This window comes from Rhinoderma darwinii, chromosome 5 (genome assembly GCF_050947455.1).
Source record: "Rhinoderma darwinii isolate aRhiDar2 chromosome 5, aRhiDar2.hap1, whole genome shotgun sequence".
Taxonomy (NCBI): Eukaryota; Metazoa; Chordata; class Amphibia; order Anura; family Rhinodermatidae; genus Rhinoderma; species Rhinoderma darwinii.
The window spans coordinates 143568066-143583439 of record NC_134691.1 but is presented as its reverse complement, the minus strand read 5'-3'; the positions used below and the strand labels follow the sequence as shown (position 1 = coordinate 143583439).

At 40.3% G+C, this 15374-nt stretch overlaps 1 protein-coding gene across 6 annotated transcripts in view; it reads right to left on the bottom strand.

Annotated features, from left to right (window-relative positions):
* Nucleotides 1-204: 204 nt before the first annotated feature.
* The window catches only part of KIF13A (kinesin family member 13A), a 223616-nt gene continuing 208446 nt past the window's right edge, over nt 205-15374 (bottom strand). For 3 of the 6 annotated variants that reach the window (XM_075826597.1, XM_075826595.1, XM_075826596.1), the window contains 3 exons: nt 13252-13356; nt 7282-8308; nt 205-1016 (listed from right to left, as the gene is read on the bottom strand). In XM_075826597.1, coding sequence (XP_075682712.1) covers nt 733-1016; nt 7282-8308; nt 13252-13356 — 1416 coding nt within the window. In that variant the 3' untranslated portion in view covers nt 205-732. Of the gene's footprint in view, nt 1017-7281; nt 8309-9619; nt 9661-13251; nt 13357-15374 lie in introns of those variants that run through there. The other 3 variants (XM_075826598.1, XM_075826601.1, XM_075826600.1) reach the window with 2 other exon arrangements.

Sequence of the window (15374 nt, the reverse complement as noted above, 5' to 3'; positions counted from 1 at the left end):
CCAGTATAACAACTTGCCTCCAGAGCCTGCTGTAAAGAAGGAGGAAAAATAAGGCAATATGGTGTTCATGTCATTGACTACATTAATGTGGCCATACAACAACCATCTCTAATACAAAAGCACAGTATTGTATTTCCATGGACTGTCGCCATACACTCTGACAACAGTATCTTTCGTGAGCCGAACCAATATTCCAACTATGTCTTCACATCGAGCAGCTTTATTGAACATTTCTCTCACAATTACAATTCAGTGATGTCACCAGCTGCTCATATGCTTCCCATATAGGAGTATTAAGGCCGCCCACAAAATGGCTGCCTCCATTAGTTAAAAAAAACAGCTGCTATACACGTTAACACAGGTTCTTTGGTAGATAAGAAACAGCTTACAGTGTCTTTACAGATATGTATATTCAGTTTATTTTTTTATTAATATTTTTTATCATTTGATTAAAATATAAGCCACTATCCTCATTTAAGAATAGACATGTACCTGTCTCGTAGCTACATACTATCCTTTAGTCGTGCTTTTACTGTGCAGCAAACCACCCGCCTACAAGGCAGACAAACTAAATATGAGGCCTTGTTAAAAACTGTTAGAACAACATTCAGCACTAGACCGAGTAAACATCTGAGGAATTAAAACTGTACATTTGTACAAAAATAGCTTTCTTTTTAACCAGTCAATATGAGTTTATACACAGGGGTGCGCAGTAAGTGCAAACGCTGCATCTTAGTTAATCCAGGATTTCCTATTCTCTTGCTTTCTTGAAAAAGCGGATGCTGCTTCATTCCCAGAAGGATATTGGGCTGCGTCTTTTGTCCTGGGTGCTGGGAAACCTTTCAATGTAGCACTCCTCCTCTTGTCTGGATTGTACGCTTGTTCCCGCAAAGTGCTACCGTTGTCTCTGTTAGTTGGACCAAGTGCTTTAGTTAGCCGGTTGGGTCGGACAAACACACCGTATTTGGGTTTGCAACGAAAATATTCTTTGCCTTTCACTGTGCCGTCGTGTTTGCCTTAGAGAGAAATCAATTTGATGAACACATTTAGTAAGTTACTACCATAGACAGACAGACCGATAGATAGATAGATAGATAGATAGATAGATAGATAGATAGATAGATAGATAGATAGATAGATAGATAGATAGATAGATAGATAGATAGATAGATAGATAGATAGATATGATGACTCCTATCAATTAATGGAACGGGAAAATTTAGCAAATTCTGGGAAATCGAACCAATGTCATAAATGCATACATTTGAGATCACATTGGTGACGTCTGATCTCAGACCACCACTGATTTTAAGAATGAAAGGGCTCTATGGTGTTCTGCAAATCTGACACACCCTTAGCAAATTGCCATTGTTAGCAACATTTCTAGAAATGTTTTGGATGGAGTTATTGATTCATCATTTGTATGTATAACAAGGCAGTGCCAACACCACATTGGATTTCACTATAAAATACACCTGCTCTACACAAGTCACTAGTTTAGCTGTGACTAAGGATTAGACTATTCTACCAAAAGTTAAATAACAAAGAAAACAAACATATGGATTTGGTGCTGTATAAAAGCAAGAAAAAAAAAAAAAAAAGGTATAAAATGTCTCCGGACCTAATATATTAAAAATGTTTATTTTACTAATCATATTCCATTAATAAAATAAGTCATAATTTTATATTTATGATAATAATATGAATAATACCCATCATAAAAATATAATTAAATCTCATGTGAATTGAATGAGTAAACTGTATTTAGCGGAAGTGCACACAGTACAACTTTGCTTGGTACCCTGAGGACCTATATATAGTGAATAAAAGCCACGCAGGGTAAACAGCAAACAAGTTGGCAGTGTAAACAACTCAAAAATAGAACCAAGACATCTAGTCCAGTATCTCCAGTGACATCTAGTGGTAAGATGCCAAATAATTCAAAGATACACAAGTGGCTGTAAAGGGAGAACAAAATCGTGAGCAGAACCATACCTCCCAACTTAGTATCACAAAGAGGGGCACATTTTTTTTCTTTTAAGCCACGCCTCTAATACACACCCGGTTCATCCCACACCTTATCATGCTCCAATAGTGCCTCCCATACCGTATAATGCCAAATAGCTGCCGCCATACAGTATAATGCCCCCGTAGATGCACCCATACAGTATGAAGCCAACACAGATGCCCCCATACAGTATAACGCCCACACAGATTTTCCCATGCAGTATAACCCCCACACAGATGCCCAATGCCGTATAATGCCCAAACAAATTCCCCCATACAGCATAATGCCCTATAGTATAATGCCCGCACAGCTGCCCTATCCACTATAATGCCCTATATAGTATAATGCCCACAGATTCCCCCAGAGCTGCCCCATAGAGTATAACGCCCCATAGCTGCCCCCATACAGTATAATGCTACCCTAGCTGTCCTTATACAGTATAATGCCCCCAAAGGTTGGCCCTAGTGCCAGTGCCGACATATAAAGTGCTACTGCCCTTGTAGATAGTGCCACAGTGCCCATGTAGATAGTGCCCATATAGATAGTGCCCCTATATAGTGCCACAGTGTCCATGTTGATAGTGCCACACCCCCATTGAAGATAGCGCCATTGGGACTCCCTCCAGGAGCGGAATTCCCAGCTGGAGCATAGGCCAGGGATCCCGCTCCTAGAGGGAAGCCCTGATGTCACTGTCCATATATGGACTGTGATGTCAGTGGCTACTCCTTGAGTGGAATCCCCGTTGCTGACTCTGGCCGGGGATTCCGCTACAGGAGGAGCCCCTGACCTCAATGTCCATATATGGACAGTGACCTCAGCGGTTTCCTCTAGGAGCGGAATCCCTGGTCAGATCATCTGCAACGGGGATTCCGCTTAATCAGTAGCCACTGACGTCACTGTCCATATATGGATAGTGACATCAAGGGCTTTCCTGAGCATAGAACTTAAAGTAGCGCTGTGCCCGGGGAGTCCTTGGCGAGCAGAGGAGCTCCCTCTGCTCCTCCGCTCTGAACTAATTCTGAAGCAGGGAGCTGATGGTTCCCTGCTTCAGCATTGGGTTCAACTGTATCTGCGTCCTGAGGACGCAGATACAGTTGACAGCTGGACATACCCCCGGCAGCCCGGGACAGCGCCAGGAATCCGGGAGTGTCCAGCTGAATCGGGGATGGTTGGGAGGTATGGCAGAACACAAAACTATGAGGCTCTGTGTTTATGTCCAACTGTACTGTGTTTAGCAAGAAGTATCGTAAATGTAGCGTAAATATTGTGGATATTCCGCAACAGATTTTGTTGTGGAAAATCCACAGCATAATACAGTAGCAGCAAAGTGGATGAGATTTTAATAAATCTCATCCATACGCTGCATAAATAATGAGCTCAGAATTTGACATGCAGCACGTTTTTTAATCCGCAGCATGTCAATTGTATTTGCGTAATCGCTGCATTTTTGTTGCAGGTTTTCCCCATCAAATTCAATCTGGAGGTAAAACCCGCAACAAATAGCAGGTATTTTATTTGCAGCGGAAAAGCTGCGATTAAGCCGCAAAAACCGCAACACGGAAAAAAAAATAAAAAATCTTATACTTATCCAGAATTCTGTGCTTCTTCATCCTGGCCGGCCCCCTGGAATGATGTTTCATTCCATGTGACCACTGCAGCCAATCACAGATTTCAGCGGTCACATGGTATAAAACGCAGCGGACATTCCAGCCTAAAAACTGCACAACACAAACTGCGAATATACCCTTAGGGTGTGTTTATACAAAAAACATGTTGATACATGCAGTTTCTGCTGCAGGTTTGCTACAATCAGTAGCCAAATCTATTTAAAGAAGCAGTCATATGAAATGTTCCCTGAATTGTTTCTATAAAAAAATCGGATGTTAAATATAAAAAAAATTTCCTTCCTAGAAGTCAGCTATTGAAAGCGGTTACAGAATAACAGGCACCCCTTTAAGCATTGGGCTTAATAACTAGGGTGCTCATAAACCAATCATATTCATTCTAACAAAACCTAAAAAAGAAATGTTCCCAACTACAAATAAATGACACCTATAAAAATTAACTTTATTACATAATCCAAAGATAAATATACATAACAAATAGAGCGTCACACATAAAAAAGCAGATGTCACACAGTCTGTAAGGTCTCATCATGTTTAAAAAAGATTTAAATACATGGGGTAGGTGATACAATAGAGTAGCAAACAGATAACTGTAGGCATATTATCGGGCAGACAAGCGTTCATAGAACGCTCGTTGCCGATAATTGCCCTGAAACAGAGCAGCGATCAGCAGATGAACGGGCAAACACTCGTTCATCTGCTGATCGTATCTTTTAAAAAAAAACTGAAATATTATCGTTGTCGGCAGCACATCTCCCTGTGTAAACAGGGAGACGCACTGCCGAAATGATGATAATTTATGAGGACGAGCGATCGGAGCTGATTTCAGCTAAATCGGGACAACCATTTAATGTGTATGGTGGTGTCCCGAATTTTAACATGCCCGATCCTTGTGTTTCTTGGTAGATAAGACGATGCCAGAGGAGTCTGGCAGCATTTTCTCCCTATTGAAAACACATCCATGCACGCTGAGTCAGGAGGAATAGCTGTCGGCCGAAAAGATCTTTTAGCCGACAGCTATCTAAAGTGTACGGCCAGTTTTAGGGCAAAGCCCCACGTGGCGGAATTGCTCTTAAATTCCGCTGCGGACACTCCGCAGCGGAGCCGTTTCTCCATTGCCTTCCACTTCTTTTTAGCAGGCTTCGTTTAGACGAGGCTGAAAATTCCGCTGCGGAGCATAGGCTGCGGTGCGGAATTTGGTGTCCGCAGCATACAATGGATGTTGCGGACCAGTGGCGGACTGGTTGCGGACTCATGGCGGAAGTTCTCCATTGACTTCAATGGAGATTCTAAGTTCCGCAATGAAGTCCGCAGCTGTCATGCACATGTTATGTGTGCTGCGGATGCGTCTTGCTTTTTTGACATGACATTTCTTCATTCTGGCTAGACCTATGTATTTCTAGGTCTACAGCCAGACTGAGGAAGTCAATGGGGCTCCCGTAATTACGGGAGCGTTGCTAGGAGACGTCAGTAAATAGTCACTGTCCAGGGTGCTGAAAGAGTTAAGCGATCGGCAGTAACTGTTTCTGCACCCTGGACAGTGACTACCGATCCCAATATACAGCAACCTGTCAAAAAAATAGATGTTCATACTTACCGAGAACTCCCTGCTTCTGTCTCCAGTCCGGCTTCCCAGGATGACGTTTCAGTCTAAGTGACGGCTGCAGCCAATCACAGGCTGCAGCGGTCACATGGACTGCCGCGTCATCCAGGGAGGTCGGGCTGGATGCCGAAAGAGGGACGCGTCACCAAGACAACGGCCGGTAAGTATGAAATTCTTTTACTTTCACTAGGGAAAGTGCTGTCCCTTCTCTCTATCCTGCACGGATAGAGAGAAGGGAAGCACTTTTACCGCAGTACGCCGCAGTTAGTCCGCATCAATTTACTGCACATTTTGGGCAGATCCGCCGAAGAATCTGCAACGCAGATTCTGTGCGGCATTGATGCGGACAGTTGCGGAGGAAAACCGCCACATGGGGCCATGCCCTAACTCTCCTGCTATGTATAACTATTGTGCATACTGTGATCTCTGTTTGCTACTATATTAGCTTACATCCCTCACATACTATGTGACTACCACTTTTTTTGTATCTTTTACGTAATTTTATGTTTGGATTATGTAATAAATGTGATTTTTATGGGTACCATTAAATTTGCAGTTGTAAACATTTCTATTTGTAGGTTTTGCTTGTATATACGGAACATGACAATAAGGGATAGGGAATGCTGCTGTTTTAAAAAAAAAAAAGTAAAAGCATTCTCTAAAAACCATGTGGTTTTCAAATGATTAGATAGTATCAATGGGACGTTTAAAAAGTAAAAAATACACAATGATAAGATACATATGAGCACAATCTTTAAAGGGAACCTGTCACCAGCATTTCACCTGTTAAACCAGCAATACCTGGTGGTAGTGGGTGAAACATCATTTCTATATAACCTATAACGGTCTTCTTAGTCGGCTCTGTAGCTTTAATATTCAGCTTTTTAGTGTTCCCGCACCGTATGCTAATGAGCACAAAGGAGTCATATCTTCAGTTGAAAAGAGTCATATCTTCATTCCTCAAGTCTTTCCGAGTTTTCCCCGCCTCCTTACTTTTGATTGACAGCTCCTCGCCTTCCCCCAGCACACAACATCCCGCGCTTGTGCATTGATGTTCTCTTCTGGTGTGTGCGCATAAAATGACACCGGATTATTACGATAAAAGGCGCAAAATGTTTGCAGACCGTTATTTACAGTTGGAGGAGGAGTTTAGGAGAGGGGATAACGGCAATGAACTTTTGATAGCAGCGGCCAGTGAGGGATAAGTAAAGTTCAATAGGTGAAATTCTGGTGACAGGTTCCCTTTAAACTTAAGTCTATTTTTGCAAAAACTTGCCTTAAGTCATTTTAAAATTCTGAAAGTTGCTCCTCAGCCTCTGACAATACCTCTATTATTAACAAATGCTGAAAAATTTACAGTGTGGCATATGCTGGGGAGCAACTAAATATGAGCCAAATCTTGGTAAAAGTAGACTTACGCTTCATGCACACGACCGGACCATTTTTCACTGACCCGAAATCACCCGCTAAAGTGAATGGGTCCGTGAAAACTATCGGGTGCCACTCGGTGGTCATCAAAAACGGCCAGAGTGGCACAACGGTCGTGTACAAGAGACCTTACACTTTACTCTAGACAACAGACTTTCCTTTTACCAGGTGCTCCCAAAATTAACTTACTTGAATTGTACCATTCCAGACATCCTCTTCTTGGCCGCAAATAAAGCCTGTGCTGGCCATACTCTGTCATAAGAAACTTGGAAGTATGTATAGGAAATACTCCAATTCCAAACTGTGGTGGTTGGCAGTACTTTCTATAAAAACTCCTGGCTGTTCTGATGACAGTTCTGCTCAGTAGTCAGAAAAGGCTGCGGCCTAAGTATACTGTACGGTATTTACAAAGTATTAATGAATGAGGAACTATCCATTAAATTGGTTCTTCTCAATGCTTCAGAAACTCTAGCGTCAAAGGTTAGTGTCTCATGGTTCAAAACTATCAACGAAATCTATAATATATCAAACAATTTTGGTCCTTCCCAAAAACTTGCTTAAAACAGACCTATGTAACACAGTGCCACTATATGTAGAGATAATAAGTTGCTCCTTACCTAATTGAACATGGAGTTCAACGCCAACCCATACACCACGGGAAAAATCCACGGTGCCAATATATCGCACTGTTCCAAACTTATTGTCACCAATACATACTTGGTCACCCAGGGACAGTAGGCATGGCGGGGTATGGGATAGACTGTCTTCACAATCATCTGAAAGATCTAGATGATTCTTTTCAGGCAAATGGCTTCCAGAAGAGCAAGAATTGTAACATAATGTCGTTTCTCGATGTTTTTCTTCTGACATTTCCTGATCAGATGCACTAAATGGGTCATCTGATATAACAGAATCATATTCTATAACATTTACTCCTTTGTTTTCACCGGTAGAAGAGTGCATTGGTGGATGTTCATGGTGTTCAAAGTCTTTTCCATCTTCTACTCCCATGAATTCAGTAAATGAATGGTCTTCCAAAACGTCACAAGTATGTTCCACAGCAACCTCACAGGGTAAAAAGCTGACAAAGTTTCCTTTGTTACAGTCCATAGAAGAAGAGGAGATACTTCTACACAATACAGCAGCATCTTTTTCAGTAGTGCAAAGTGGCACTTTATCAAAGGCACTTTTTTCTATGAAGGCTGATTGGCGGATTGGATTTCCCGGACAGCTGTCGTCATCGGATTCTTTATGTACATCAGATGTGCAATTTTGTACAGATTGCTGTCCAGTAAGTTCCCGATGCTCTTGGCTTTCCAAGTCTCTTGTTTGACTAGTTAGCTGATCCATACTTTCACTACAAGCAACCACAATGTCAGAGAGAGTAACATTAGAAGCACTATGCGAAACATAACCACTGGTAACACTGCTGGTGGTAGGGCTCCGAGAAATGTCTTTATCCAAAGAATGAGAACAAACAAAGTCAGCTTTGGAATTTATCCAGTCCCTGTTGTCCAAACTAGCATTGTAAACACTGAAGTCGGCAAACTCCTCAGGCACATAAGACTTGAAATCATGAAAAGCAGAGGAGCACATTTCTTTTTTGATCGACCCATCAAATCCAAGGTCTTCTTCTTCAGAATCCTGGAAAAATAATGGACGTAGTCAATAAATCGTGCTGTACTGCTTTATCTGCTTGTGTATAGAATAAAAAAAAGTAATATCAATGGTGATGCCACAGAGAAGTCAACTCTTAATCAGCTGGACAGCCTAAGAGCAAAATATTACTGAATAGTCTTATATATTTTCTATAGTTAAACATTATATTTTGTACCATCTCTTACCAATACCGGATTTCCCAAATGCCAAATATTATATATATATATATATATATATATACATATATATGCGTGTATATGTATGTATGTATGTATGTATGTATGTATGTATGTATGTATATATATATATGGTATACAAGCATACTTCCATGTAGGCATAGAACTATAGGGCCTCTGAGTCTAGTGCGAATGACAGAAAAGTGGAGCAATTATCTATTAGACAATTTAATTTAAAGAGACTCTGTCACCACATTATAAGTGCCCTATCTCCTATATAAGGAGATGGGCGCTGTAATGTAGGTGACAGTAATGCTTTTTATTTAAAAAACCGATCTTTTTTCACAACGTTAGGAGCGATTTTGGTTTATGCTAATGAGCTTTCTTAATGCCCAAGTGGGCGTACTTTTACTTTCGACCAAGTGGGCGTTGTACAGAGGAGTGTATGACGCTGACCAATCGGCATCATGCACTCCTCTCCATTCATTTACACTACATTAGCGATATAGATATATCGCTATGTGCAGCTACATACACAAACCCTAACATTACTACAGTGTCCTGATAATGAATACACATGACCATCCAGCCTGGACGTCATGTGTACTCAGAATCCTGACACTTCTGACTCTTTTCTGTGAGATTCCAGCAACGGATACGAAATCTCGTGAGATTACGAGGTAAATGAGATTTCGTATACGTTGCTGTAAATCTCACAGAAAAGAGTCAGAAGTGTCAGGATTCTGAGTACACATGATGTCCAGGCTGGATGGTCATGTGTATTCATTATCAGGACACTGTAGTAATTTTAGGGCTTGTGTATGAGGCTGCACATAGCGATATATCTATATCGCTAGAGCAGTGTAAATGAATGGAGAGTGCATGATGCCGATTGGTCAGTGTCATGCACTCCTCTGTACAACGCCCACTTGGTTGAAAGTAAAAGATCGTTTTTTTAAATAAAAAGCATTACTGTCACCTACATTATAGCGCCGATCTCCTTATGTAGGAGATAGGGCACTTATAATGTGGTGACAGAGCCTCTTTAAGTTTGCATCATTCCTATAAATTGCTATACAATCTTGAATATACATGAACAGGGCTACTAAACTGAATTGACCTCCTGGAAGCCTTGTGTATGGAATCTGGCACTTTTCAGACCTAAAGATAAGAGAGCAGCAAGTGAACTTAGTAGTTGATCAGTAAACTTGGGCTTTAATAGCTGATGAATTAATAGAACTACTTTATCATCTATGGTGTGTCCTTTCACCTGGTTTAATAGCTCTTAATGCAAGCTTATCATACAGATTCAAGAAAAGATTTTATTAATACATTTATAGTGCTCAACAGCGGGCCTGAATTTATCACAAAGCGACTTTGACCCAAGTGTGGGACCACAGTGTTGCAAGCCTACAGTCTGTACCTTTCTATATCCCCAGATATATATGTTTTCCAGTATCAGGAAAAAAAACATGAATATTTCATTTGTTATTCATTTTTTTAAACCCCTTAAAGACACAGCAAATTTTGGCTTTGAGGACTTAACCATTGTTTTTATATTTCCCTCTTTGCATCCCGGCGCTTATAACTTTATCATTTTTTGTCCGACGTAGCTGTACGAGACTTTATTTTTGCGGGACGAGTTGTACTTTATGTAGGTACCATTTTTTTGGTACATTTACATTATCGTTTAATGCCTATAAATGTATATTTTGTCAAAAACGTAGGAAAAAAAGCATTTCCGCTGCAGTTTTCTTTATTTTTTTACACCATACACCGATCATCATAAATAACATTACACATTTATTGTACAGGTTGTTACGGACGTGGCGGTACCAAATATGCGTATATTATTTCATGTTTTGGGACTTATATTTTGAAAAGTTTATTTATTGTAAAAAATGTGTATTTATGTGTATTTCTTTTACTATTTTTTTTTCTATTTAACAAAACTTTATTTTATTTTATTAATTTAACTTTTTTTTTAATCCCATAAAGGGATATTGATTTTTTAACTTTAATGTACTGGCATATATCTATATGCCAGTACATTAGCCTGTGCACTGATAGTACACAGGCAGTTGTTAGGGCATACCTAAATATGCCCTAACAACAGGAAATATGATCAGACAGCCCTGGGGTCCTTCAACTGTGTCCATAGGGTAACCTTAGCCTGACGGAGGCCCAAAAAATTTCCTTTTGGCCTTTGTCGGGCTGGTATACGTCAGTATCTCTGTTGGAAAATGCTCCCAACATATACGTTAAATGGACGCTGTGACTTAACAATATAATCCGTCACCCGTAGACTATTATGGCATCCATTTAACGTACACGTCATGACCTTTTCACGATGTACAGTTCTGTGCAAAAGTTTTAGGCATTGGTGGAAAAATGCTGCAAAGTAGGAATGCTCTAAATAATAGAAGTTTTAATAGTTTTTTTTTTATCAATTAACAAAATGCAAAGTGAATGAACAGAAAATAAATCTAAATTAAATCAATATTTAGTGTGACCATCGTTTGCTTTCAAAACAGCGTGAATTCTTCTACATACACTTGTACACAGTTTTTGAAGGAACTCGGCAGGTAGGTTGTTACAAACATCTTGGAAAACTAACCACAGATCTTCTGTGGATGTAGGCTTCCTCAAATCCTTCTGTCTCTTCATGTGATCTCAGACAGAGTCAATGATGTTGAGATGACGGCTCTATGGGGGCCATATCATCACTTCCAGGGCTTCTTGGTCTTCTTTACCCTGAAGATAGTTCTTAATGACATTGACTGTATGTTTGGAGTCGTCGTCCTGCTGCAGAATGAATTTGCAGTCAATCAGACGCCTCCCTGATGGAATTGCATGATGGATAAGTATCTGCCTGTATTTCTCAGCATTGAGGACACCATTAATCCTAACCAAATTCCTTAAACTCAATTTGCTGAAATGCAGTCTCAAACTAGCAGGGAACCTCCACCCTGCTTCACTGTTGCCTGCAGACATTCATTATTGTACCGCTCTCCAGCCCTTTGTAGCAGAAAGCAGTTTGTACGCCAGCCAAATATTTCAATTTTTGACTCATCAGTTAAGAGCACCTGCTGCCATTTTTCTGCAGCCCAGTTCCAATGATTTTGTGCAAAGTTGAGTCGCTTGGCCTTGTTTCCACGTCAAAAGTATGGCATATTGGCCGCAATCCTTCCATGAAGACCACTTCTAGCCAGACACCAGATGGGTGTACCTGGGTCCCACTGGTTTCTGGCAGTTCTGAGCTGATGGCACTGCTGGACATTTTCCAATTTCGAAAGCAAGTAAGCATGCTGTGTTTTTGATCTGCTGCACTAAGTTTCCTTGGCTGACCACTGCATCTACGGTCCTCAATGTTGCCCGTTTCTTTGTGCACCTTCAAAAGAACTAAAACAGCACATCTTGAAACCTCAGTCTTCCTTGAAATCTTTGCCTGGCAGAAACCTTGCTGATGCAGTATATCTACCTTGTGCCTTGTTGCTGTGCTCAGTCTTGCCATGGTGGACCTGTGACATGAAACGGTCTTCCACAACCTCAGAGTTTGGCTGTTCCTCACCCAGTTTTAAGCCTCATACACAGCTGTTAATGTTACATTTAATGACTATGTTTCAACCTACATATGAAAATGATGATCATTATCACCTGTTTGGTATAATTGGTAAATCATACACCTGATTATAATCCTACAAAATCCATGACTTTGTGCCAATATACCTAGAAGAATTGATGTAGTTTTAAAGGAAAAGGGTGGTTACATCAAATATTGATTTCATTTAGATTTATCTTCTGCTCATTTACTTTGTATTTTGTTAGTTAAATTTAAAAAAAACCTGTTAATGCTTCTATTTTTGAAAGCATTCATACTTTGCAGCATTTTTCCACAACTGCCTAAAACTTTTGCAGGGTACCGTATATGTTAAACAAATGTTAGCCTATGGGAGGCGGATGCCTGTAATGTATGCGAGGCCGTAATGCAGTTTGGATAAAATAAGTTCTGTGGTTACATGTATTTGAAGACAGATGGCCTATAAAGGCCCACAAGTTAACAGGTGCTTTACTTTTACAAATTTCAGATAACAAGAGAGGGAAAATAATAATCAGGAATAAGTTTATAAAAAAAAGATAACATGTCGAACAAAGAGAAATTATTACAGTACTGTCCTTCAGATTTCTGCCTTTTCAATGTAGAAGGGGTGAAATATGCAGCAAAATACAGACATAAAATGTTAAATGTAATGAAGCTTAATTAATAACATAAAGCACATTGTCCAGACTGCGGTTCTGTTTGCTAATAGGATTACATGATCATTTTGGTTAGAGAGCATTCAATGAACACAAGTTACTGTCACAAACAATATACTGGACATACAGCTGGTGCCAGTACAGATATGAAGTAAGGGCCTGTTCACATCAGTGTTGGCTTTCCGTTGAGGGGTTCCGTCGGAGGTTTCCGTCATGGAACTCCTCAACAGAAAGGCAAACGGAAACCTGCCGGAATGTTGACAAATGTAAACCATTAGCAATGTTTCCGTCACCATTGATATCAATGGTGATGCAAACGGAAGCTAAGGTTTCCGTTTGACTTTCCGTTGAGGGGTTCACCGGACGGAAACCTCAGAAGGGCAGAAGGGACCCCTCAAACGGAAAGCCAACGCTGATGAGAACAGGCCCTAAGTCTAACAGCAAACAGTAAAGCAAGCATTTAAAAAACAAACAAAAGCAAAAATAATAACTCACAATGGAATCTTCATGAATATTATTGGGCTCTACTGGCATGCAGTTGGTATTAGGTCCAGAAGGCACATCAGTGCCAGTGTTATTTGTCAGTGGTGAAGACATGCTCTGCAAAGGTTAAGACACACAACACATCACATACACCACAAAACATCATGTAAAACTAACAATGGTGGGGGAGTAAGTCGTGTAATGGAAACACAATACATGAAAACATGCAAAAATAACAGTGAAATGTTTAGAACAAATGTAGTGTCAATGACATCTTATATATATATTTTCTAAAGTTTATTTGAAGCCCGATTTTTCATTGGTTTAAAATCAGGGAATAGCTATTTTTTAATGGACACGCGTTCCCCAGGTAACGGATTGCACTGACAGGCTCCGCCGCCTATTGATGACATGGCAGCCCATAATTGGCTGCAACGTACATCATTCCTCGCTGACCAATCGGCGTCACACACTTCTCCCCATTCATTTACACAGCATATAGTGTTCTTATTACATCACTATGTGCAGCCACATAAACACACTATAACGTTACTCAAGTGTCCTGACAGTGAATATACATTACCTCCAGCCAGGACATGATGTCTATTCAGTTGTCCTGTCTCATATAATTGAGGGACTAAAATGCATGGAGAAGCAATGAGCGATGGAGGGACTAATGGTAAAAATGAGGAGCGAGGAAAAATGATGCCAAATGGGCATGAATCAGAAGTCCCCACCCCTCATCCAACACTTTGTAGTTTAGTCTAGGAGCACTGGCTTAGGACTTTTATTTCCTAAACTGAATAAAAAAAATGCGATCATGTGATCATAGTGTTAAGGATATTTAATGGTGCTTCCAATAAAATTAGGTCCGGTGTCACCAGTATTCCACCCCTATTTACGGACCCGTTTTCTCTGCACTAAATCGGCAGCCCCATCTCTCTATCAGTGCTGGAAAGAGAGAAGGGGCAGCCCCTTCGGGCAGAGTTTCCGCAGCGATTGAAAGTAGAAGAAGTTCATACGTACCGTTGCCTTGGTGACGCGTCCCTCTTGACATCAAGTCCGACCTCCCTGGATGACGCAGCAGTCCATGTGACCGCTGCAGCCTGTGATTGGCCTGTGTTTGGCTGCAGCGGTCACATGGGATGAAACGTCATCCCGGGAGGCCGGACTGGAGGAAGAAGCAGGTAAGTTAACTTTTAATACGCTCTAATTATAATGCGGGTCGTGCTCCCATATAAAGTATGGGAGCACAGTCCGTAAAAAGCAAAAACAAGACATGTCCTATCTTTTGCGGAGACTTTCTACGGCACGGTCCATGGGCAATAGAAATGAATGGGTCCGTAATTACGGATGAATTCTACGGTCGTTTGCATGGGGCCTTACAACACATAATTGGGTATTTAAATAGTGAGCTTTTACTCTATCTATACCGTAAGTCAACCTCCTGAGCAACGCCGGGTATAAAAGCTAGTATGATTGTAATAGAACCACATAACGTGCCATATTATGGAGGGATCAAAAATTATCTTTTGTGGGAAAAAAAAATGTGAACATTTTTTTAGTTTGCATTTCTCATAGCTTTTGCTATAGCACAAGCCTGCATGATATTTATTTTACTAGAGAATATTTCACAGATATTTGCTGTATGTCGCATATATTGTATTCTGTGCTGGAAGGGATCTTGCAAAACTCATTATAATCATTTCAATGTTTTATATGAGAACAAAAATGTAAAATAGCATTATGTCTGACATTGTACATAGCAATTTAACAAATATATATATATATATATATATATATATATATACCGTATATATATATATATATATATATATATATTTATTTATTTTTTTAATGTGCCCCAATCTAGCAGGGAAATGCTGTATGCCATATTTATTTCAATACGCGGCTCATTTCATGAATATCTTAGGATGGATTCCAAAAGCATGTTTGCTAATTCCATGGTACGATCCAAACAGAGAGGTATATAAGTTCCCTGTTTCACTGAAAAAAAAAGTGCTAACCACAACCACACTAGGGGAAATTATTCACTATTCAAATTGCGCCCAAAAAATGTAGTATGTGGCGCGCGCAAAATTTATTGTGCGTTATCACATTTTGCATCTCCCTCA